This window comes from Taudactylus pleione, unplaced genomic scaffold (assembly GCF_031769625.1).
Source record: "Taudactylus pleione unplaced genomic scaffold, aTauple2 ptg000040l, whole genome shotgun sequence".
NCBI lineage: Eukaryota > Metazoa > Chordata > Amphibia > Anura > Myobatrachidae > Taudactylus > Taudactylus pleione.
This window is the reverse complement of record NW_028284442.1, coordinates 29179244-29204965: the sequence shown is the minus strand read 5'-3', so window position 1 is coordinate 29204965 and position 25722 is coordinate 29179244. Positions and strand designations below refer to the sequence as shown.

Sequence of the window (25722 nt, the reverse complement as noted above, 5' to 3'; positions counted from 1 at the left end):
TTACTGGTCATTCTTACCCATGACCTCAGAACTGTAATTATTTATTATTTTAGCAAATATGCTCATATTATTAGGGGTCAGTCCAATTAGGTGCGAGGTGCTGTTTTCTCTGTGAATTCGCATTTCAAGATTAGCAGGAAAAAATCTTTATTTTAAGGTTTAAATGACAGGACACTGTGCAAAACCCCCTGGACACACACCCTAATGTCTAATTAGGCAATTGGAAGTTTCCAATAAGCTTTGATTAATCCAATAATTAAATGTAATGTTTTGTGGTTTCAAAAAATAGCCTCAAATTACCCCAAAATCAACTAATTTGGTGCTTTATGCAACCCCAAATAGAGTATTTATTTTGTTTTTAAATAATGGTCTTTTATATATATTCTTTTTACATTTTTGTTGTCACCTCAAAATACCCCAAAATCATCTTTTTCCCCATTTCTATTTAGCATTTTTTTTCATATATATGTCAACTAAAAGTTTGCTTTTTAACTTTTTTTTTTAAAGATTTCTTTGAAATCTGTTTTATAGTTTAAATTGTAAATTTGTAATCTCTGTTGTTGCCACAGTATATACTATTTTTCATACTATTTTTCATCTTATTGGGCTGTATATACCTAATGGCATTTCTCCTTTGTTTTGTCACTGTCCTGTTCCATCCTCCCATTGACAAATACATATTAGTATATTTTAGGAACTATTACAAACATCTGGCTGCACTATGATTTGAGAACTATACCCTCTCTGACATCTATCATACTCATCCGCTCCTGGATGTTCCTCGTTCCATTATCTAATACTTGCACTCTTTATTTTGTTATGTAATGAGCTTTTGCGCTGTCATAAGAAGTATCCATGGTGCATCTATGATAACTCCATATTCTGTGTACCTATATGCCAAAACTTCAAAAGCATGGACCCATGATGTGCCATAGGAGCCTGTATTAGGGGTAGGGTTTGGCCATAGGAGCCTGTATCAGGGGTAGGGTTTGGCCATAGGAGCCTGTATCAGGGGTAGGTTTTGGCAGTGTCTTTGCTTAAGATAATACTTGTTTCACAAGATGAAAGTTTCTAACAGACAATTATTGCTCTGTCTTACATTAATCCAGTTGGCATTTGCTAGCAGATGCCAAGAGAGATAAGAGGCTTCTTTAATCTGGAAAGCAACATGTTTAAACTTATATATTTTTAAGACTCTTTTATTTAGTAAAATAAGGGCACCTGATTATTTCAGTTATTTGCTTAGGAAAGGAAAAGGAAGTCAGGATACACGGTTTAAGTATAGAAAAAAAAAAAGCCATACTAAATATCTAGCATCCCAACATGGCGGGCACTTTCTAAATCAGCTACATAGGATAGCATCATCCAGTCCTCCCAGTGCCCACTACTGGCAACTCCCAATAATCCCCTGAGCCCTGGGGGGTTTTGGAGGTGTCCTTGTTCCTACTGGGAACCAAGAGATTTGGCAAGCTGAGTTGATTTCTCAGCACCCACTCCACGGCATCCTTGCTGGATGCTCCGGGGGCTATCTCCACAGCTGAGGACTCCTTCGGACTGCAGCTGCTGTTCATGGTGGCTCTCTCCTTGGGGTCAACCTCCTTCTAGCCTCATGATCTGACTGGAGCTGCCCAACCTTCAAGGCCATGCTGGTGCCTCCTGCGCCCAGGTCTACAGTCAGCTCTTCATAGCCGCAGGTGTCCTCTCCTTCCTGGTTTTCCCACGATTCCTGGGATCATTCCTGGGATAATCGTATAGTGTTTAGCCAGTTTAAGGCTTACTCCCTACCTTCTTCTAGTGGCCCAGCTTGAGATCCATGGATATTTTTCCTACATCACATTGTTTTTGCTGTACATATCTGCTTGTTTGAAATTTGATCTAATACACTCTAGAAGTCATCCATAGGCAATGATAGATACAGAGCAGCATTAATATTTACACATTTAACCTTATGCGCCACGGCTTCTAACCTCACTTCAATTAATTCCTCCTGGGGTGCCACTACATACCACCTTCCTCGCAGGGGTACAGGGACCTGGCTGGAGCTGACTGCGCTCATTTACTACATGGTAGCCCTACTTGAACATGAACAATTTTCTACTTAGCCATCTGGCCTGGGCAGACAAATAATAGCTGTCTAGACTTCTAGGCGACAGTTCTTATGACGACCCATCTTTCTTGCTAAATTACCTAGTCTTCCGAGAACTCCTGCTGGCCGTCACTTGTCTACACCCTTCCATGCCCTTCAAGTCTCCTATGGGAAAAGACAAAAAAAAATCTAAATCCAAGCCAGAATTATCAGGAAGGTGTGAGGGTCCTCATCCTGACATGCAGCAATTTCTAAAAGATAATCACCACCAGAGTGGAGTTTGCTGCATCTTCCCTTCCTCTCCTGCGTCATCCTATTCTCATTATTGATTGAATGTCTTCAGAAGAGGGCACATCTACTCATTTCTCATCTACCTGGTGACACGAGTTTAGTGAATTCCTCTCTCACGCATGGGGAACCAGGGGGGGTTAAATTTATCAAAGCTTGGAGAGAGATAATGTACCAACCAATCAGCTTCAAACGGTCATGTTACAGACTATTTCTGAAAAATGACAGGAGCTGATTGGTTAATTTATCTTTCTCCAAACTTTGATAAATCTCCCCTTAAGTCACTTCCAAGGAAACATGACTTGTCGACTCTGGAGAGTAAGCTTCAATCTGCAATTTGTCAAGAGGTGGCTACCATTCAATTGGGCATGATGCAACTTACAGATCACTTTAACACCCTGAGAGGATCATAAGTAGGCCATGGATAACATTCTAACCCAATTTACCTTACCACCTTTCTTTCCTCCCTCTCCTTCCTTGACCCTTTTCAGTCTGGCTTCCGTTCTTTCCACTCCACTGAAACTGCCCTCACGAAGGTCAGCAATGACCTCCTTGCTGCCAAATCCAAGGGGCACTACGCTCTGCTCATTCTCCTTGACCTCTCTGCTGCTTTCAACACTGTGGACCACCCTCTCCTGCTGCAAATCCTTCACTCCCTTGGTCTACTTGACACTGCCTTCTCCTGGCTGTCCTCCTACCTCTCTGATCGATCCTTCTCTGTATCCTCTCATGACTCCTCTTCCCCACCACAGCCTTTTACAGTAGGTGTTTCCCAAGGTTCTGTTCTTGGACCTCTCCTATTCTCCCTCTATACGTCCTCTCTAGGTGAACTCATCAGCTCTTTTGACCTCCATTATCATCTCTATGCTGATACTCAAATCTACCTTTCCTCCCCTGATCTCTCCCCCTCTCTAGTGAAGTATCTCCAACTGTCTCTTTGCTATCTCATCCTGGATGTCCCTGCGATTTCCTAAACTTAACATGACTAAGACTGAGCTGCTTGTCTTCCCACCCTCCCACATTACCTAGTTTCCCACAATTTTTTTTATCAATTGATGGCACAACTATCTCATCTAGCCCCATAGTGTGTTGTCTTGGAGTTATCCCGGACTCATACCTCTCCTTCAAACCACATATCCTGAACCTTTTGCAGTCCTGTCGTTTCCATGTAAAAAATATTTCCAAGATCAGATCCCCTCTCACCCAGGATGCTACTAAAACCCTCATACACTCACTGGTCATCTCCAGATTGGACTACTGTAACCTCCTATCTGGCCTCCCCAAATCCCATCTCTCTCCTCCCCAGTCTGTCCTCAATGCTGCTGCTTGGCTCATCTTCCTCTCCAAATGCTCTACATCTGCCTCTCCTCTCCTACAAGCCCTCTACTGGCTCCCTTTCCCTTTCAGAACCCAAATCAAGGTTCTCACACTCTCTTACAAAGCCCTCACCCAATCTTCTTCTATTTACATATCTCATCTCCCTTCACTCTCCTGTCCACCCTCTTCGTTCAACTAATGCACGCTGCCTCATGCGGATTACTTTCTCCCACTCCCACCTTCAAGATTTTGCACGTGCTGCTCCCCTTTGGAACTCTCTCCCTCTTCCCAACAGACTCTCCACCTTTCTACAATCATTCAAACGGTCTCTCAAGACCCACTACTTCATTAAAGCCTTCCAGCTCTCATCCTAACTTGCTGCTACATGCTCCTTCCTCCCCGTCTGCCCCTCCCTTTTAGAATGTAAGCTCTTATGAGCAGGGCCCTCTACCCTCTTGTGCTTCTCCTTACTTTACTTTCATCTGCTTATTACTCCCCACTAGGGGACCTAACACTTGGTTGTTTATACTCTGCTGCTTATGTGGGTGTTATGGTAGCTAATGTAGCAATCTATATTATCCATGTCCTTGTCTTGCATTGTATTGTACAGTAAGTCACTGGTCACCTATTTGTTTATGCTTTGTGAGGCGCTGCAAAACACTTGTGGCACCATGTAAATAAATTATGATAATAATTATTTAGGGATGTGGTGTCCCATCAACTGGCGGAAATTCTCTCTCTGAAGTCTTGCATGAATAACTGATAATGTTTGCCGTTGCAATAATATCTGTGTCCAGGGCCTTTCTGCAATTCATTCCCAAATCTAGATATTCTCACAACGATCTTTGGTGAAATACTGGGGCCTAGAACCTAACAGCAATATCTTGTTTGATAGGGCTCACATATGCCTCTCTGTCCCAGAGCATTACCAATGGACAGAAGTCAAGATGTTATCTGTTGCCACCACGATTATACTCAAAAGAGGCCATCCTGAGGAGACTCGTCAACTTGATGGGATAGACTTTAATAGCTATAAAATACAAATATCTCCTGAATTATCCTGGAATACATTACAATAACAAAGGGCCCTGAAGCCTCTCACAGATGACCTTTGCAAACACAATTTGAAATATCGCTGGAGTTCCCGGTTTGGTTTGCAAGTTGCTCACAATGGCAAAATAAACTCACTTCATACACTATCAGATCTCATTGGGTGGGGAGTCCTGGCATCATGCTCAAAGTTCGAAATAGAAGTCGAGACGTTTGTCTGGCCAGAGCTCACCTGAGGTAACTAGAACTTTTCATGCGACGACTGCTGTCAGTTATAGAAATGAGTCCATTTTGTATCTACCTTGCCTACCACGTCATACTCTCAGGGTTTAGTATTTCTCGAGTTTCATATGCTCTTTCGCTTTACTTACAGTTTTGATACAATTTTCCATTTTGCATTTGTATACTTCAGTGGTTCTCAAACTCGGTCCTCAGGTCACGTTTTCCAGGTCACCCAGCAGGTGCACAGGTGTAGTTATTACTGACACATTTTAAAAGATCCACACGTGGAGCTAATTATTTCACTTGTGATTCTGTGAGACCAGGAAAACATGCACTGTTTGGGGTCCTGAGGACCAAGTTTGACAGATTGGGTTACATCACAGGTTCTCAATCATCAGGCCACATTGTTCTCTTCTTAATTAGGTTGTGGTTATATCACTCTCTTCCATTCCTGCTCCTTTCCTTTCATTCTTTTGTCTTTACTGTTGATAGAGGAGAGCGCTACTGGGCAGACTCCATGCTAAATGTATGGGATGCTTCATTCCCTGATCCAAGATGGCCATTGAGATGCCAGCATTTAGACTCCATGCTAAATGTATGGGATGCTTCATTCCCTGATCCAAGATGGCCACTATTGCGCATGCACAGCACCATCTTGTTACAGTGTATCCCCAGTTCCAGTATTCACTGCCCCGCCATTAAAGTCCAGCTGCCCTGCGCCATTATCCCACCATGCCTAGTCATCATTGTACCCCCAAATAGGTCCACCCCTCCCTACCCTGCAATTCCCTAGTCTAGCGCTCCCTGCCCTGTGCCCCTTATTAAGGTCCAGGCTTGCCTGGTTTATGCACCAATAGATGCCCCCCCGCCCCATTTTGCTTTGTTACACCCACATTATCCACAGCTCTGCCAGAGCCCATTTCTGAATGTAAATGGACTAACATCTTTAGACTCCACCAGCCCTATGAAACGTGCAGATTATCAGTGTGGCCTCCTGTCTGCCATTTCCATATGTCTGAATAACAACCTCACGGTCACCAACCAGGAATGCCCAGCACAAACATCTCAGTGGCAGTGGCGGCTCTGTGCATACACAAATCACTTAACTCTGTGATCATCAGGCATTGCGTTCAAATCTTGCCCCTAATGGGACACTACTCCTCTTACACACCCACCCCCCAAAAAAATAAAATAAAACAACCCCAAGAAACATGTTATAGTTATAATAAATGAATTTTAAAAATCAACCTTAAATTTAAAATCATGACATGTGAAATCATGATCTATTTAAATAGTAAGTGGGATGCATTCCGCCGGTCATCATATGCATGCTAAAGGGGAAATATGGTGCCTGTACAGAAGATGGCAATAATGTCACAGCATAAACTATCTTCTGTGTAGGAACCCATATTTCTGAAGAAAATATAAATATAGGGGTAGTAGCCACCCGGTATAACTTTTCTGGGGCATGACAAGGGCACATGTGCACTGCATCCATTGTAGATACAGTACACTGTTTAAATAAGGTTGGGGGTGTATAAAATGAACTTTGCTAAATGTAGTGCCATTACATAGACCATAGGTTTCTGTCCTCAAGGCACCCTAACAGTCCAGGTTTTAAGGCTATCCATGCTTGACGTCAGGTGACTTAGTACCTCAGTCAATTTGATTTGACCACCTGTGCTCAACCATGGATCTCTCTAACACCTGAACTGTTGGGGAGCCTTGACAACTGTGTTTGGGAACCTCTGACAGACTAAAATAAATATTGTTATAAATTGTTAAACTGTTTGCAGTATGTAGCCAAGGGGCATATTTACCACCAACCGCCTATAAAATGTAGTTGTGGCATGAAAATGTTGCCCTATCTTGCAATGCAGTCATGCAAATGATTTCATGCATTTAGCAAAGTCGGGGACCCAGAACAGAGCTTCCAAAAAAAAGTGCGTCACGGCGAAGGACTGGGAGCCAAGTGATAGCCGCTTCTGGGTTTGGACTCAGCACATATACTGCGGCCGTTTGCCTACTCATGCGGCAGAGGAAGCCAATCGGGTGGGATCCGGAGAATTCCTCTCCAGTAAAATATGCGCTACAGTAGCCCATAGAATGTTATTTTTAATGACATTATCAGACAGCATTAACTCATACTTACAGACTTTTAAAAACTCCTCTCGGGAAGAAGCCCAGAGAGGAGATGCTGCTGGGAGATTCGGGGGGGCTGGGCCGGACTATAGATGTAATTAGACTCCGTCCCTTTCCGGGAAAAGTCTGAGATTCACGGGTCCTCGCGTCATTTCGTACCTGCAAATTCCCTGTAAAATCTCCCCATCCTGCCCACTTCACTAGGAAGGGATGCAGAGATTTCCCTACTCTTCCGGAGGGTGCAGGGGGCTATCCGAAATATTGGGAGCCTCCCGTGACTTCTGGGAGCGTAAGCAAGAACGCATTAGCTGCTAGGGCATTCCGGAGCTTGTTCATTGTCACAAGTTTAGCAGCCCCTATAGAAACCTACAGGGGCAACTTTTGTACTGAGAATTGGGGAAACTGCTGCAGCTATCTTCGATTTTGCTGGGATTCCCCAAAAACAGCCATTTCCCGTGAAAAACTTTAATAAATACGTCATCTAACCTAAAATCATCAATTACATTACACTGTAAGAGGAATAAAGGGCTCCTTAGTAGAAACCCATTAGCTAATATACAGGACGAAGGTGGTGTGAGAAGGTATCATATAAAACTGAAATACATACATCTATAAGATCTTGACACTTACAAATAACCTAATATGACCAGTCCATTTGACTTTCACAGTGACAGTAATATAAATAGCGATATTGAAAAGGAAGACTAAGGAATGGGAATAATGTTCTCTTATGGTTTGGATTATTCGGTTTGCTAAGCTCACTATTCAGTATCGTGGTCATTGCTTGTCTTCCCTTTATGCAGAACTTTCCTGCCGATTTGGAGAATTAATGGTGGCAAGCGTTTAGTGTGACATCTGCGAGAGCAGGATAGGACATAATTGTGGTTATGGTCAGGCCTGAAAATATGACCAAGATTAACTAAGTTGTAGCCTATAAACTTCTAATTTTCCGCATTGTCTGCACACTGATAAAAAAAAACAAAAAACGACATATTAGCATGAACAGCTTGTGGCTAGAACAAAAGTAGAACACAGCACAATGGTAGGACATTGTTAATGAAAACTCAGCCACAAAGCCATGCCATCACACTAATGTATTATGTACTATCAATCAAGCACAGCTTCAATAGCAGGTTTTTTTTTTGTTTAATAAACTTTAATACCACTGTACAAACAGGTCTATACATCCATAAAATCTCAGCTTAACAGCAGACATTATAAAGTGTAACAAATTCTATAAAACAATAATATTGACAGTTGATGAAAAAAACTTTCCTTACAGTGCATTATGGGTAAGTCTCAATATTTATTATCTACTAGCTGTTGAGGATCCATTACAATTGCCTTCTCCTGGTGTGTCTCTTTGGTCTTAAGTTATTTCTTGCAACAAATGTATCTTCTGCATATTGTAGTGCATCGTGTCACGCCCTTGTTCTAAGGGTATAAGACACTCGGTAAAGGTGCGTATCCACTAACAGACATAGAAACGTCAGCACGATTACGACATAGAAATGACAGCACGATTACAATGTCTGATGTACAGGGATGATGGATGTGCCTACACTGAACGACTGAGCATTCAGTGTAGGCACATCCATCATCCCCGTACATGCTGAACCTGAAATGATCGGCAGGTTGACCACCATGTATGAGCGACGATAGATGTAAAAAACGACCAGTGGGCACGTGCATCGCTGGTCGATTTTGACTTTTAAATGTCCGATTTGCTGGCCATTTGCAGGAGATTAACAAGCGATTGAACGATAACGATGTCGTTATCGTTCAATCGGCCTGTTTAATCGCCTACTGGATATGCGCCATAAGTATTTGTTTCCATAAATCTTAGTCATGGACACCGATACCTGTGCATGCAAATTTTACAAGGAAAAAATATTTAGTTGCAAATTAAGACCAGATAGACATGTTACTACCTCCCCCCATTCTGGCACTAGCTTACTTTCAGTATCGAATGCTCGGATACTTGTTACTCCAAGAAACTCCCACAAACATCTTTATTTGCTACAAAAAAATAATTGAAATTGTGACTGTACTAATTACAATTGAAAACAATTATTTTCACAACTGACACTTTAAAAAGTTATTTATTTCACTACCAACATATCAAAAAAAGTAAGATTTTGTTATTTTCAAAAAGATTATGCTGCTTAGGCATCCCCAGCAATAGGCACATGGTGCAGTAAATAAAGAACCAATGTGAAGCCTAAAATATTACTAAACAAGCTTTTCTTTTAGTGGAGGATAATTTAAAATGGTTCAGTGCATGTTTAAAACTTAATGCTAAGACATATTTAAAATGTTACATTACAATTCACAAAATTGTATTTGATGCTCCTGGCAGATTAGAAAATAATATAAACGTGTGCTATTGCAGATAAGACTGATGTACATTTCAGCATGGTTCTGCAGAAAACAGTCTTCTAGACACAGGACGGCTGCCAACTTCCAAAGGAATAATTCTATTATATAGATTGTACATTTGTGTCTGTTGGTGGCTAAGGTGGAGGATTTATCAAAGCTTGGAGAGAGATAAAGTTCCAACCAATCAGCTTCTGTCATTTTACAGACTGTGTTTGAAAACTGACAGTTAAGAGCCGATTGGTTGGTACTTTCTCTCTCTCCAACCTTTGATAAACCTCTCCCTAGGTGTGACAAACATAGGAAACATGGGCTAAGTGAATGGTAATAGCAGATTGCTGAAGATTTGTCATGTGAGCTTATTACATCGTATTGCTACCTTACTCAAATCTAACCTCAGCAATAAGAAGTCAAACACAGTTAAAAAGAAAAAAAAATCTCAACTAATAAAAGAGAACCTGTAGTTTTGCACCAGAAAACCTGCTTTTGATATGCAAAAATAGTTTTTTTTTGGTGAATAAAAGCTCTACGGATAGTAAACATACTAAAAAGGACAGAGGGGAAGATGATCAAAACCCTAAATATAATCAAAACTCTGCTAAAAAAAATAAATTATAAAATAATTTTTTTTTGCTTTAAAGTGAGAATTGAATCTAGACTCCTAAGAAAGGCTTCACAAAACTGTCAGACATTTTGCACATTCAAACATACCAGATTTAAAGATTTTAAAAAGATTTGTCCATTTAAATTATTGTAATTTTATATATTTAATGCAATATTCTACTTTTATTCTCATACTCTGGGATTTTGAATGAATATTTATTAATAAGAAGCATTAAATGTGTAAATATATTATAGTCAAGTTTATAAAACATTGTATGGCAGGGATTGTAGTCTGTACAATGCATTACACACTATAGAAGTTCACTTGGTCACCAGGAAATATGGAGCGTTGAGAACTTGCTAAACCTTGCCTGCAACTCTGGCCTAAATGGGATCACTGCTGTGTTCTCCATACTGCAGGGGAATGCAATGCATCACGTCTAGCCTAGTACTTCTGTATATTACGGTAAGCCACTATATTGTGCTCAGCATACAATAGAACTACTACCAGACTTTGAAAGTCAGGGGTATAAAGTGATTTCCCTGGATGATATTCTAAATACATTTCTCCAAAAACCCCACATTGCTGACTACTGTAGCGCCATAGGTAATGAACTTAATAAAGGTAATCAAGTAAATACAGATAATACTACATAATAAAGAACATTACCACTAGGTGGCTCTAGAACCCTTCTCTCTCTTACTCTCATTAAAAAATTAAACTTTAGTAATATTAGTCTTTCGTCCCAGAGGTTCATCAACCTGTTTCACCTCTGTGAAAATTCACATTTCAAACAACAAAAATAAATAACAGTTCATTATGTTACGTTAACTCAAACAATAGCTGCAGAATCTGAATATATATTAGGAACGTATTTGCTTCTTTCAGTTTGGGGTAGGATATAACAACTTCTAGTTATCTCTAGAAGCTACAAGTGGTAGGGGGCAGCAGCGGCTCCTGTCCTCTTACCTGAGGGGGGGCTGCCGCTGCTTCCGGTCCCTGCACAATGAAGGTCAGGCACCGGGACTCGCGCATGCGCATGACACTAGACCCGCTTCTCGGGGCTGCATTGGTTGCAGCCCCGAGAAGCACTGTAGGGCTACCTGAAAGGAAGAGCAGCTGTCTGCTTATCGCTGCCTGGACTGGCAGTCCCAGGGGGAGGAGACACCTACCCCTGGGGCTGCCTGTGCGTGACTGGCAGGAGGAGCTTCCAATAGGAACCCACCTCCAGTCACAGTGTAGCCAAGTCACGGGCCGCACTGGCTCACTGAAGTGGAGGAGTTTCTCTATGGGGGGACTGCAGCCTCGCAGCCCATAGGTCAAATATGCCACTGGGGGGCATCATTATTTTTCAACTACTAGAATATTTCTAAAACCTCTCCTCAAGGTACCCTAGATTTTCTAGATTCCCTCAAGCAGCAAAAGCATAAATCACCGTGGCAGAAGAATCTTCATATTTACCATTTATATTTTGTTTCCCTATAATGTTATGTGACTACTATAGCAACCAGTGTCACATCATTTAGTGAGCATAGAGGTGTTGAAATACCCCTCTAAACTCTAATTTAATTAAGGCACTCTTCTGCTCTCTCCCCCCATTATGTCTTCACATGACATGCAGATAGCCCCTGGCTGTGCAACAGACTGTAACTGGCAGCCAATGTGTATTGAGTTTATTCTGTGCACTGTGACATCCTGCACCTCTTTCTCCACCCTTTACCATCACATGACTTGATGTGAACTCGTCACAGCCATACTTGTTTGTCCTTTAGAGACAGAAGAAGAGGAAAACACTGACCATCAGATACATGTTTAAATATTTGATTTAAAAGAAAATTAACCCTTCTATGTGGGATTGCTGCATTAAACCCGCATGTCCAGCTGTAAGATAGATCAGAGGGTGAATTACTTTGAAAAGTAAATAAAAAAAATTGAATAAAATAGTGATACTTGTACCAGCTGACTGTATAGGAAATCATTACAGGACTAAAGTCCCTTCTAGCAGATTTAAGGTGTAATGGGAACCACAAATGAAAGCCTTGTTTTGGTAACTAGTGGCTGATTGTACATAGTGACAGGTACACAGTACTTGAATGAAGTAGGACTAGATCAGTATCTTGCTGGTAACCTAGATTAATGACATGAGCGGATTCCGCCAACCAGGGCAACAAGACTCCTGAGAAACAAACAGGAGGCTGCTTCCAGTCACTTGACTCCCCACAATCACAGCTGCTGACAGATGTATATCTAAGCCATTCTATTAATAGCCCCCAGACTCTCTTGGTGTCCTGTTTCCAAAGCATTGCCTTTCTCCCTATGACTTAGCAAGTGAAAAGTCACAGGGACCACTTAACCCATTACACACTGGACAGATCTTCAGTTACTTACACATGCCCTGAGGGTGCCTGCAGTGTTACAGTAATCTTTACATTGCAAAGGTGACAGGTCTGCCCATTATCTTAAGAGCCACAGGCTTAACACTTCTCCTTTTGGTGTTAATCTATTAATAACCAGGATTTTGTACTAGATCCTTTTAGGATACAAGCTATAATATCAGCATTTGACAAGTGTTGCAATCTTGCTACCAGGATATTCTGTATATAAAAAGGACTTTAACTAAAGGACTTGGCGTACAATGGTTCATCTCAAATTGTTGAAGCCACAGACGTAAACAATTTTAGAGCTTCGCACATATTTGGTTTGTAGAAAAAAAAAACCTATAATGAATTAGTGGTATATTTTTTTGCTCACAATATGCTCTTTAATATTCTTGAAGTAAGAGTTCAAAGAGGTTACTCATGTGCCAAATAACTATGAGACTACGCACCTTCCTAAAGTTGAGTCTGTGTATTTTAGACATTACAGGTCACACTATGTTAGTTTGCATAGCAAAAAGCCTCATGGTTATCTTACAAGTGATTACAAATTTGTCACTAAATAGGATTATTTTCCATAATGAGAAACACAGGCAAATGTGCTGAATGTAACCAGAAAAACAATAACTTCTCCCACTTTATATACAGTATCCCCCTGTAAGAGGTTTATGGTCTATACCACTGAGGACCCCTGCCATCTGCCCCCCAGTACATATTTATTGAGTGACGTGTACAGCTGTTTATATACTCTCGCTATTGCTTACAAATTACCCTTTGGGTTTCCATAACCACAAAAGCTACTGACTGCCAATATTAGTTTTATTAGCAGCCAAAAAAAAGCAATCAGTCTACCTCTTCTCCGCCAGTCTGTCACAGCGAGCTTTACAAGAGGCTGTTCAATAAAACAACTTTTCCTAACCTAAATTAAGGTTTGCCAAATGACAGTAATAAAATACATTAGCGCATTTAAAAAATCAATGTATGTACAACTCCAGGAGCACTGATAGTACGTTCTTAAAGTATACTTTTTTTTTTTTTACTGATCATGTCTCATCACGGACATATTTTGATCAATTAACATGCGATTGTGTAATGAATAATATATTACCCAACCTATTACGATTTGCCACCCACATTGACATCGTCAAGTTCACCAGTTCACCTGCAGTGGAAAGGCAGTGCGAGTTATACACAAGGGCCATCAGTCTTAAAAACAAATGGAACATGGATAATTAAAAACAGGAAGTAAAAATGTATTCTAAAATAATTATCCATAATCCGAACCAAATGATCAACCTCCTAACATTTCAGCACAGAGCAGCAATCGGGGCGTGTGATTAAAGTGTAAAACGTTACATTCAATTAGTTCAGGCTCTCAGTTGGCAGTCAGGTGACAGGACAGATCTTTAAAAACATTCTCATTAAAAACTCTTTTAGGTTAGGATTCTGGGTTGACTATTTCAAGAGACAGAAGCCAGGACCCATGAAGCCCTATGCGCTTTTTCACCAATAGCAGCAAATTATGTAACCATGTAAGAATCGGATACCAACATTGGGATTTTATGCTCTTGATCGTAAAGTAGTAAGATTGGTCATTCTTTGGTTCATGTTTCAGATCAGATTTTATGCCAGAGTGTATGGACTAAAAACAAATAACCAATTAGGACAAGGGAAGACTTAATTGTCCTTTGCAAGAACCAATACGAACAGCTCAACCTGGAAGAGGCGTGCACAGTCCATACGGCCAGAGGAGAAGGTAAAAGAAAGCGAAAGAAAACAGCACTAAGACCTATTAAGCAAAAACATCACCAGTTTGTATAAAAAAACAAAAAACAAAATAGCCACAGTGCATTAACTTTCATGAGGGCAAGTGGTCTCTGTCAGCACCACAGTGACAGTCACACCAGTGTCAGTTTATGTCACTTGCTTTGCACAGCTCTATTTCCTGGTCTGCTCCCTGCGGCACCGGCTCGGTGTGATCAGTTGGCTAGACAATGAGCCACCAGGGTGTCAATCAGATAGACTGCAAACCTTGTCAAAACAACTCCAGAGGTGACAAAACCAACACACCCACCTCCTTTTCTGTGGAGCATTAACTGTAAATGGTTTTATAAAAATAGAGTGTGTCCGAGCACCTTGTGGACATTCCTGCGTTATCTGCCTCTCAGCTGTCATTTTGCCTGAGGCAGGCCAGTGTGTCAACGGAAGAGAGATGGATGGGAACGTGTGTCTTCTGCTGTCAAAGCTGCTGTGATAAGGAGGGAGGGGGGCTGGCTGTGTGGGCAAAGGATATTAGCAGTCACTGGTGCTGCTGGTGGGAAACCATGACTAGAGCAAGTAGTGTTAGCAGGGAGGTCACTCAAAGCGTCGCAGGTGGTTGTATAGGGACTGGACATAGGTGAACACACACATGGGGTCCGGCTTCCTGCCCATCATCAGCATGTCCTCAACTTCTATCAGCCGGTCGCAGTGGGCCATTTTCCTGTAATATTAAGCAACAAAAATACATGCTTAGCTCAAGCAATTATGAATATAAATGTCAGGAAATAACTACAGTAATACAAAAGTTAGCAATCAACCTTCAGAGATCAGCCAATTACATGCAATTAGATAGTGACAAGAAAAACGTTGGCCTATTACCTTTAATGGGGCAGCAGGGGTGGGCTCTTATCGGAGCCCGTGTCCTGCCGATTGAAAAGGAATACATTTGAATAAAAAAGGATATGGATTCTTAATTTCCGGGTGTTAGCCGCAAATTAATAATATAAATATGCCCCATTAGCAACTGGTATTCCATTCCTCTATGGTGTGTTTGGAGTTTGCAACTCATCACAATATGAGCAATGATGCACCTTTGATTACTTACTGCTTTTTCTTCAAAACGGCAAATTCAGTGGTTCCCAAACTGGGTGGCGTAGCACCCTGGGGTGCCGCAGGAAGGGCTACCGACAGCTCTGCCGGGCCCAGATACAGGGGGAGGGTGTGACCAGACCCCCTCCTTCCGGCAAAAAAAGGGGGCGCAGGTGTCGGGGGTGGGTGTGCAATCGCTCCCCCCTCCCGCATATAACGCAGGGAGAGAGGTCTGGCTGCTGCTGTAGCTGCCTCTCCCCCTAGCGTGACAGCAGTGTGTGTGCCGGGCTGGGAAGAGAGGCTGCTGCAGCAGAAGTCAATCCTCTCTCCCTGCTGCCCGAACTTGGCGGCAGCTGGGACGGGGTGGGGGGGCGGGCTGCAGGACCCGGGCCCTTCAACAGGCTCGGGCCCGGGTAAATAGTACCCGCTATCCTCTCCAGGCCTCGGGTTTGTGGCCCTGTACAAATAAAATTATTTTTAGCCAGTGTGATTGGCAGCAGCCAGCACTGGTTTTGCCTATCAAAAAATATGTGGAAGTGCAGCCCAGTCATCCACCACGTAACTGAACCTAAGGCTGTCATATAAGCACAATGTACTTCATTTAATTTGTGCTAAATTTCTTAATAAGAAACTTATGCCCCAGGGGTGCTGTGGAAAAAATGCTTATACTCTAGGCCGGGTGTATGGATCCCAAACTTTTTTGAATCTTGCTCACGGCCGGCTCTAGGGGTGTTCGACCAGTGCGGTCGAACAGGGGCACCACCCATAGAGGGCGCGCCCCTCCCAAACATCCCGATTTCAGCGGGACAGTACTGGCCCGCTGTTCCACCCATAGGCCGAAGTGGCCAGCGAGTGGTGAAATCGGGAGGTTAGGGACCCCCACCGCTGCAGTGTGCGGCGGTGCCGGTCCCCGGAGTCTGAATGGATGCTGCATGCATGCCTATGGTAATTAGGCCATGCCCCAATTTTTGGCCGTGCGCGATGTGAGGGCGCACTTTGTAGAACTGGCACTGGAGCCGGCACTGGATCTACTGGGCTAATTAATAAATGACAGGGTTGTGATGTGACAATCGAATTGTACTTGTTTCTCTGCACAATAGGACTCTACAAAACCAATATATATATATATATATATATATATATATACATACATACATACATACACACACACACGCACACACACCCCCCATCTAACTATATACAAACATGTATAGATATACATACTGTATATAATCCTTTTTGAGGACAGCACTCCGTGGAGCTTTGATTGAGATGATGCTGTTTGTTGTAATGACAAAGGTCATTAATATAAATAAAACGTTGAGCACCTATATCCTATACTGTTGATAAAACAATTTTTTTCTATCAAAAAAAACTGACAAGTGCTGCTCTTATACACTGAGGTGCCAAAAGTTATTGAATAGATGTCTATTACTGTGTAGGACCCCCTCTAGTCTCGCGACGTGCAGCAAATCGACACGGCATCTATTCCATAAGTGGACAAAAGCCCTCTAGAGAGATGTTGGCCCATGCCACCTGGATAGCTTCCCATTGTAGGTGCAGGATCTTTGGTGCGATGGCCCTCTCCACCACGTCCCATTCATGCTCGATTGAGTTTATGTCAGACGAACATGGTGGCCACACCATTTGTCTGAACAATCCAGAATGCTCACAGCTTGGGACTGATGACATGGTGCATTATCCTCCTGAAATATTCCATCATTGTGGAGGTACATGAAGGGCTGCAAATGGTGATCAAGCAATGCAACATAGCTGTTACCGGTCAATGACAAACCTTGCACCATTATGAAACCACCACCAGCCTGAACAGTGCCTTGTTGACAACTGAGATCCATGGCTCATGGGGTATGCACCACACCCGAACCAACTGGAACCCCGACAAACCGGACCATGCCACATAATGCCAGTCCTCCAGAGTCCAATTAGCAACATCACAAGCCCAGGTGATGCACTTTGTCCCGTGTAATAGTGTTATTAGTGTAATAGTTATCCCATGGAAGCTAAAGAACACTGCACTAAATCTGTTGGATTTACATCTGGTACCTCCTACATTGAATGTGGATGTGATTTGAGCCAGTGTAGCTTGTCTGTTACCACGGACAATTCTGGCCAGACGCCCATGGTCACGAACATTAAGTACCCATGAGGTATTCCCAGTACACATGTGACACTGTAGGACGAGTGTTGAATGTCCACACAACGGTATACAATCGGGAAGCCGGCTGCCGATCGAAGGGATGGCGGGCGCCGCGAGCGGACAGGTTTAGGCAGCAGGGAAGGGGGGGGGTTAGGCACTTAGAGGGGGGATTAGGGTTAGGCACTTGGGGGGGAGATTAGGCACCCTTAAGGAGGGTTAGGGGGTTATATTAGGTTAGCCAATACTTACCTATCCACGATCGGGATTTCCAGCGCTGTAGGGCTTCCGCTGCCGGGAACTCTGCTGTGGTCGGCCAGGCGCTGCCGGGAATACCGATTCCCACACAAATGGAATATCCCATCCGTTGGGCACCCACTATCATACCCTGTTCGAACTCCGATAATTCAAATCACCTTGCCATGAGCAGCCTAGCCGGTGTTCAAACCGCATTTCAAAAACGTCTCATTATGGTGAGGCCACCTACCATTACCTTTACATACTGCTATCCCATGACTACATGCACTTCGGTATATATTCAGTAGCCTGAATTTATCTTCCATGATCTACCTGGAACAGCACCCCAGCAGCTGCAATGGAACATGAGTGCATTATATCTGGATACATAGCAGCCATAACATTAAAACCACTGACCGGTGAACTGAATAACATTACAATGACACCTGTCGGGGGGTGGGATATATTAGGCAGCAAGTGAACAATCCGTTCTTGAAGTTGCGTTCTGAATCAGGCCCAATATACATTCTCAGTGGGTTAGATTTACCATAACTGCCTACATGACCATCTCATTAACAGACACTTGAGAAAAGTTTGCATGCAATTACATTTCAAATTTCATATGAAGTTGTCACCTCTTATAGTAAAATGACTGTAACGCACAAGGCTGGAATAAGTCTATATGTCCGAATTCACCACAAGTGGAGCTTCAGATCACAGTGATCCAGCATGACCTGAATGCAGTGGAAACTCAATGCACCTATTCTTTAAAGTTCAGTGGATGACCTCACACACATACATATAGGATCTGTCAGCCAACCTGTTTTTTCCATACTGCTGGATCAAGTTCCATCCAATTTAGTTTGATCATTTGTTTGTTTTATTTGGCTACACCCTGGACCACACTGCCATTGTAAGAACACATTGTAAGAACTGGGGCAGGATGTACTAGCTCTGGAAAGTGGTAAATTGGAGAGTGATAATTTACCGACCAATCCGCTCCTGTCATTTTTCAAACACAGCCTGTAAAATGACAGTTCAGAGCTGAGTTCCTGGTAGTTTATCACTCTCCAATTTATCCCTTACTAGAGCTTAGTACATCTATCCCTGTTCATCAAAAATGTCATGGTCCGAGCCCATACTAAAACAACCTGATGCAGCGAATAAGTGAAAAAAAAAACATACAAAACATACAGTATACTTGAGATACTGACATATTAAGAACAGTCACAGTGATCCCCTAAATGTAGTCAATGCAATCTCCAGGGGCCTATAGAAAAGAAGGTCTTCAGCTATGTACTTTTCTAGTTACAATGGTATGGATTAACACTATTAACAAGTCTTAGGTTTTTGCATTCTGCTTTCCCTTTAATGGCAACTGTGTGATTAACTGCAGTTAATCAAATTATAGGATTTGTTTTCATTCTGGGAGAGAGATAATGTGATAGTGGTTGTGAAACGCGTTGGAGTTCGCAGCACCTCACTAAGCAGATGATCTGCAGTACTAGTGCCAAGGCACTATGTGGATTGTTTTATCCTGTGCCACATTCTTCATACTTCATTAAAAGTGCAGTGACAGAAGTGCACTCCTGACTCGAGCTGTGGATTAGAATTCAAAACCACAGGATTTCTGACACTGGGTTCACCCAAATCTCTGATTACAGGCAAAGGATTAATATGGGGTTTGATGAAGCATTGGTAACAATGCAGCTTGCGTCCACCTGTCCTTCATGTGCTTGGACTTAGGCATCTGACACTGCTCAAACCAATCTTATTTCAAAATAAATCCACTAAACAGTTTTTAAAAAACAAAACTTATTTAACCATCAATTATATTACATAAGCAGAAACATTTCTACCATGTAAACTACAAGAACAGCTGCTTTGTTCTTCATTTAATGAATAATTAAGTGGCACAGAATATATATTTGTTTTACGCAAACATTAAATTTAAAAAAAATATTGCTTTTCAGCTTTTTTTCTATTGTCCTTCACAGAAATAATAACACTGACCAATCAAGACATTGCCCAGGGGCAGGCTGTAGTCACACAGGGACTAAAGACCGTCATTGGCACATTAAGCACTTCATTCCACATTCATGCACATACATAAAAACCCATAGGGTTGTGAGCAAAAATGTGCGAGGCCGGAGTGATATAGTGCCGCAAATTGCAGCGCCGTTGCCAGCATTTCGCCCCATTCACACCTAATTGGATTGACCCCTAATAATAAATCATTGTGAATGGCTTTAACAGGCTGGAAGGCTATACACTTTAAATCTTTAATAAATAGGGAATATAATCAGTATTCATTTTATGACTTCACGTGATCTCCCGCAAAGTAAATTTTACATTTTATTCTCTGCATATAGTAAATGTTACAATTGTTGTATAGCAAAGCTCCACCTTTAGGCCGCTGCCAGGTGGGTACTATGAATGCTTGCGTCTATCTAGCTAGAATATCATAGAGAAAGAAAAGAAGACTCTTTGTTGGGGGCACTCAAAATAGAAAGTATGTAGAATTGGATGTATTCAATATAAAACTTAACATTTATTCTTATATATTATATAAAATATTGGACAATATACTACATGTAACATACAGACATACAAAGAAAGCCCCTCATTAGTCAGTAAATACCGACCATGAGATCATTAATTCAGGAGTGAAAATGAGCTTTTGTGCAGTTTGCAACAAAAAGGTTCTATAATTCGTAACTATTCACTCACCCAGAGTAAGAATAAATATTTGTGCACTTTGCAACAAAATAATTATAAATAGTAGTTTAATCCAGTGTGATTAGTCCTGGCGAATATTAATAAAACTTGCAAAAGCCCAAGTGGATGTATCCTGCTAAGGGGTAAGTACTGATTAAGCATAAAATAAATACACCTATAACCGTGAACTTTCTCCTAATTCCACATAAATAGTAGCTTGGTTCAGAAGGTGAAGAAGGCAGAGCCCCTGCCGAAACGCGTTGGAGACCCCCCTACATTCTGACACCACAGCCAGCTTACACCAGAGCTCTTCATTCCTGCGGAGAACTCGGTCGAGCCTTGCTGCTTCCAGAACCCTCTCTACCCACCACCCGCAGGGCCGCGCTGGGCATCACACCTAGCAAAGCCCTTCGCACCCCTCTTGATCACCACTCCACCTGCTAGACCCAGGCGACCACGCACCGCCCCCTGGGAGCAACCAACACCAGCTCCACTCACAGCTGTTCGTCCAGCAGCAATCCCTAAGCGATCCACACCAGCAGGCACCCACCAGGCAGCGGGAACAGAACGCCAGCAACGCGGTGCACCAAGCCCCACAGTGCACCAGCAAGCCACTACCACACACAGAGCTTCCTCCAACCGCTGACACCGCAACAGCCATCCAACACCGCATCTGCAAAAGGAAACTAACACCAGCTACCAGCAGCCCAAGCCTTTTTCACCAACAAATCCTACCGGTAGGTAAGTGACTCCGAGACTTATACCCCTGCGCGGGACGCCGCCAGGGTGTACATCCACAACCGCCAGACCCGCTGCCAACCCACCACTCCCCACCCCCCGAGACATCCTAAGACTGTTGACCAAAGGTCCAGCAGGGGTAACGTGCCGGTCTATTGAACTGCACGGAAAGGAGCCCCCTAAAAGGGTCCACTCACCTCCCCAGTCTCCACCCACACACACCCCCAAGTGGATCGCTCACCCCACCTGGGTGCCTGGGACCAAACAGGATTAGTACTGTTTTTTTCCAATAAACCCTTTGGCCCCCATTTCTGCCTCTGTCTTCATTTCCTCACCCACCACCTCCAGTCCATTAGACCCCCTTCCCTCCCTACACCCCATCACTCCACAAACAACATCGAACACAAAAGACCACAACACACTATTACTTCAGCATTACACCCATAGGGCGAGCGCACCCTCCGCACCCTCTACCCCATTATATCGTTACACAGGACTCGGTACTCCTGCTTTTAGGAAGGTGCAGCACCCCGACACAAACAATACATCTCACATCCCATCTGCCCATACAGCAGAGCGCAGTTCAAACCCATCATTTGCAGTTTGAAATAACCTGATGTATTCTGAAGCCATAGGTGCATTTTAGTAACGTTGAATGAACCAGAGTGAAACAATATTATAACAATATATTGATTTCAAGAACCAATATTGAGGAACCACCAGCATAAAAATATCACAGTGTCACCTAAAGCAAAGGAAAAAGTTATAACTGTATAATAGGTTTGTAGTATAGCTGCCACAGAGTGGTGAGCCTAATAATGGTGAGTTAATTCAGTAAGATGCCCAGATATTGTCCCCCTCGTTTCTGCTGTCTCCGTGTCATGTATCACACAGAGGACATGGGATGAGAGAACGAGGTTGGCAGCTGGTGGGAAGAAAGACAGAAAGCACTTCTGCTGTCAGTATGCATAAGGCTACGTCTATACTGTTATCATAGACATTGCAGGACAAACGTGGTCAGCAAAACTGATGAGAGAGTGCAGAAAGTGTACCTGTAGCAAACCGGTTCAGTAGGAGTTCCACTCTATGCCAGTCAGCCGAAACGTCACCGGACGGGTGCACCGGGGATATCTGGAGCGGCTAATTGCCGTGGGTATGGGCACCGGTCAGATGCTGGAGAAAATTTCAAATGACTATAGTCAGGAGGGAGGGCAATTTGCAAGGTAAGTTCGTGAAGCGGGTGGCAAGGGACTATACCACGCGTCTCCGGCAAGCAGTCATCAGGTTCTTAGCTGGCCGCTTAGATCACGTGAAACAAATGTCAGGTGAGCGGACGGTGACGAGCTGCACTGAACGTCTCTTTGGTAGTCGGCTGGATGGTGCCCGGCCGGCCGAATCACAGTGGAGGTGATGACGTACGTTTCGCCTGTAGGAAAGGCTTGTTCACATCAGTGCGGTGTAACATACGAGGACCAAATATATACCTCTGCGCTTATTGAATCTAATTAAGATAATTAGTAGATTATTAAGGGTTCTTGTTGGCAGATAGTTATTGTATAAATCTCACCAAGTCTCCAAAAGGGAAGTTAGGGAAAGGGAAAAAGAAAGGAAAGAAAATTCCATTCATTTTATGAATTGATCATGTTATCAGGGAAAATGTTCACAAGTATATATATTTTATGATAATAGCAACACTTAGAGGGACATAGTTCAATAGCTGATGTCCGTCAGTAATATAGTTAAAAAGGTTTAATTTCAGGAACATGCATAATATATAGCTGCAAAAACGTATTGCATAATGCATATAATAAATATATATATTAAGACCAATGATCTTGGTTTGGTAATGGTACATGTAGAAAAAATTTTTTTGTTTAATATACATGATCAGCGACATAGATACTCTTAGAGGAAACATGCAAAATGAAATTAATTGAGAAGGAAAGAGATTTTTTATTAAAACATGTAGAAAATTAGTCAATGCATAGTGCCATCATAATGTAGCAGATGTCTAACACTTTGCATAACCCAATATATTGATTATATGTTTATTTCCATCTTATTATGAATCTCCTAAGCTAGATGTAATTACATAAGGGGTAACTGAAAGATGGCATGTAGGACAAGTAGCATATTAGTGAGTGACCAAAAGCCAAATAAATAACCAATGTGTTGATCATATCAGAGCGCCGTCAATTAATATGAAAGTATGAACCTAGTAGCTAAGAGAAAAAAGTAGCAGTGTGATGTTAATAATGCCAAAGCATAGTGAAAAAGCTGGAGACGGGGAATTAGATATAAGTATAGTTAGTACTAACACTGGAAATAAATATAACCAGTGAGGGATGCAAAGTAAGATTAAATATAAGTAAAAAGGACATAAGACAAGATAAGATGACAACATAAGTAAGGTGACCCTTAATTTGGGAAATGGAAGACCTTAGAAAATGTGGAGTTCAGAGGAAGGGGCTGTAATTAATATTTTCATTAAGGCCGCTAGGTGTAAGGGTCCCCAAGTTAAAGGTCCATTGGCTTTCTCTCTTGAGTAATTCCCTGGTCAGGTCACCTCCTCTTATACCCAATTTTACTTCTTCCAGACCGAAGGCCTTGAAGTTCTTCAAATCGCCCTTGTGTTTATAGTAAAAATGTCTTGCCACGGATGTCAGTTGTTTCATCCTTGTTATATCTGAGGGTGCATTTCTCACTGTGCCAAGATGTTCCAAAATCCTCTCTTTAAGCATCCTAGTGGTCATACCAACATATCTTGCACCACAATCACACGTGATGCAGTACACCACCCCTTTGGTCCTGCAATTAATGTAGTTCTTAATGGGAATTGATGTTCCATATCTGTTGGTGACCTCCTTTTTCTTTATCATATGTGGGCACGCTTTGCATGACCCACAAGGGTAAGAGCCTTTGGTAGATAATGGTAGAGGAGTAGTTCGTCTATAATGGCTCTGAGTGAGATTGTCGCGCAGATTAGGGGACCGTCTCCAACTCATGGCTACACGTTTACCCAAAATAGGTGACAAATCGTTGTCCAAGAGGAGAATATGCCAATGTTTCTGGATAATATTCCTGATGGTTCTCCACTCTTGGCAGAAGTCCCCCACGAATCTAATAGTCTCCAATGCGTTTTTCTCTTTTCTTTGTCCGAAAATGAGTTCATCCCTGTTAATTGCATTGGTGGTTCTTACAGCTTTTTTAATGGACCTATTACTGTACCCTCTTTCTCTTAATCTGGAGGACAGTATTTGACTTTGTTGTGTAAACACTCTCTGATCAGAACAGTACCTACGAAGGCGAAGAAATTCGCCCTTAGGAATGTTCTCCAATGTAGGTGGAAAATGGGAACTTGTTTGGTGGAGAACACTATTGGTAGCCGTCTTTTTTCTAAACAATTCAGTTTCTAGAGTGCCCTCCAAATTTTTATAGATTTTAAGATCTAAAAAGGTGATCACAGTATTGCTGATTTCATGTGTTAGTCTCAGATTAAGAGAATTCTGATTTAAAATCTGAATGAATTCAAGCAGGAGTTTCTCATCACCGTCCCATATGACAAGAATGTCATCAATATAGCGATGCCACGCTATAATGTGATGAGTGTAGGGATCATTGGTTTAATTAAACACGTGTTCTCGCTCCCACCATCCCAAGTAGATATTTGCATAGGTTGGTGCGCAAGCCGCGCCCATTGCTGTACCCCTGGTCTGCAAAAAAAATTTGTCAAAAGTAAAGAAATTATAGTGTAATACAAAATGTAATAACTCTAGGATGAAATCCTGGAACTCATTATGATCTTCCATGGCTTGAAAGTACTGTACTGCCATGATACCAAGTGAGTGATTGATGCTTGTGTATAGTGCTTCCACATCTAAACTGGCTAGTATCTGGTTGTCCTCCAATTTTATATCATGCAGCTTTTTGAGGACGTCCGACGTGTCCCTAGTGTAGGAGGGGAGTTGTAAAACAAAATGCCGGAGATGTAGATCTATAAACATACTGGCTCTTTCAGATAAGCTACCAATACCAGATACTATTGGTCTGCCAGGTGGGGTCAGACTGTTCTTATGCACCTTGGGGAGAAGATAGAAGGTCGCCAATTTAGGGTGTTCTACCTTCAAATAAGTATGTTCAGATTTTGTGATGATCCCATTCCCAAAGGCTCTATTGATCATGTTAGAGTATATGCTTTTGAACGTGTCAGTTGGATTCAGGAGTATTTGTTGATAACAGTCCTCGTCCATCAGGAATATTATCCAGAAACATTGGCATATTCTCCTCTTGGACGACGATTTGTCACCTATTTTGGGTAAACGTGTAGCCATGAGTTGGAGACGGTCCCCTAATCTGCGCGACAATCTCACTCAGAGCCATTATAGACGAACTACTCCTCTACCATTATCTACCAAAGGCTCTTACCCTTGTGGGTCATGCAAAGCGTGCCCACATATGATAAAGAAAAAGGAGGTCACCAACAGATATGGAACATCAATTTTCATTAAGAACTACATTAATTGCAGGACCAAAGGGGTGGTGTACTGCATCACGTGTGATTGTG

General features: G+C 42.3%; 1 protein-coding gene across 1 annotated transcript in view; it reads right to left on the bottom strand.

Moving 5' to 3' along the window:
• Positions 1-8239: 8239 nt before the first annotated feature.
• Positions 8240-25722, bottom strand: part of SMTNL2 (smoothelin like 2) — a 128312-nt gene continuing 110829 nt past the window's right edge. Inside the window, exon 9 of the mRNA XM_088455082.1 lies at positions 8240-14942. Coding sequence (XP_088311208.1) covers positions 14816-14942 — 127 coding nt within the window. The 3' untranslated portion in view covers positions 8240-14815. The remainder of the gene's footprint in view (positions 14943-25722) is intronic.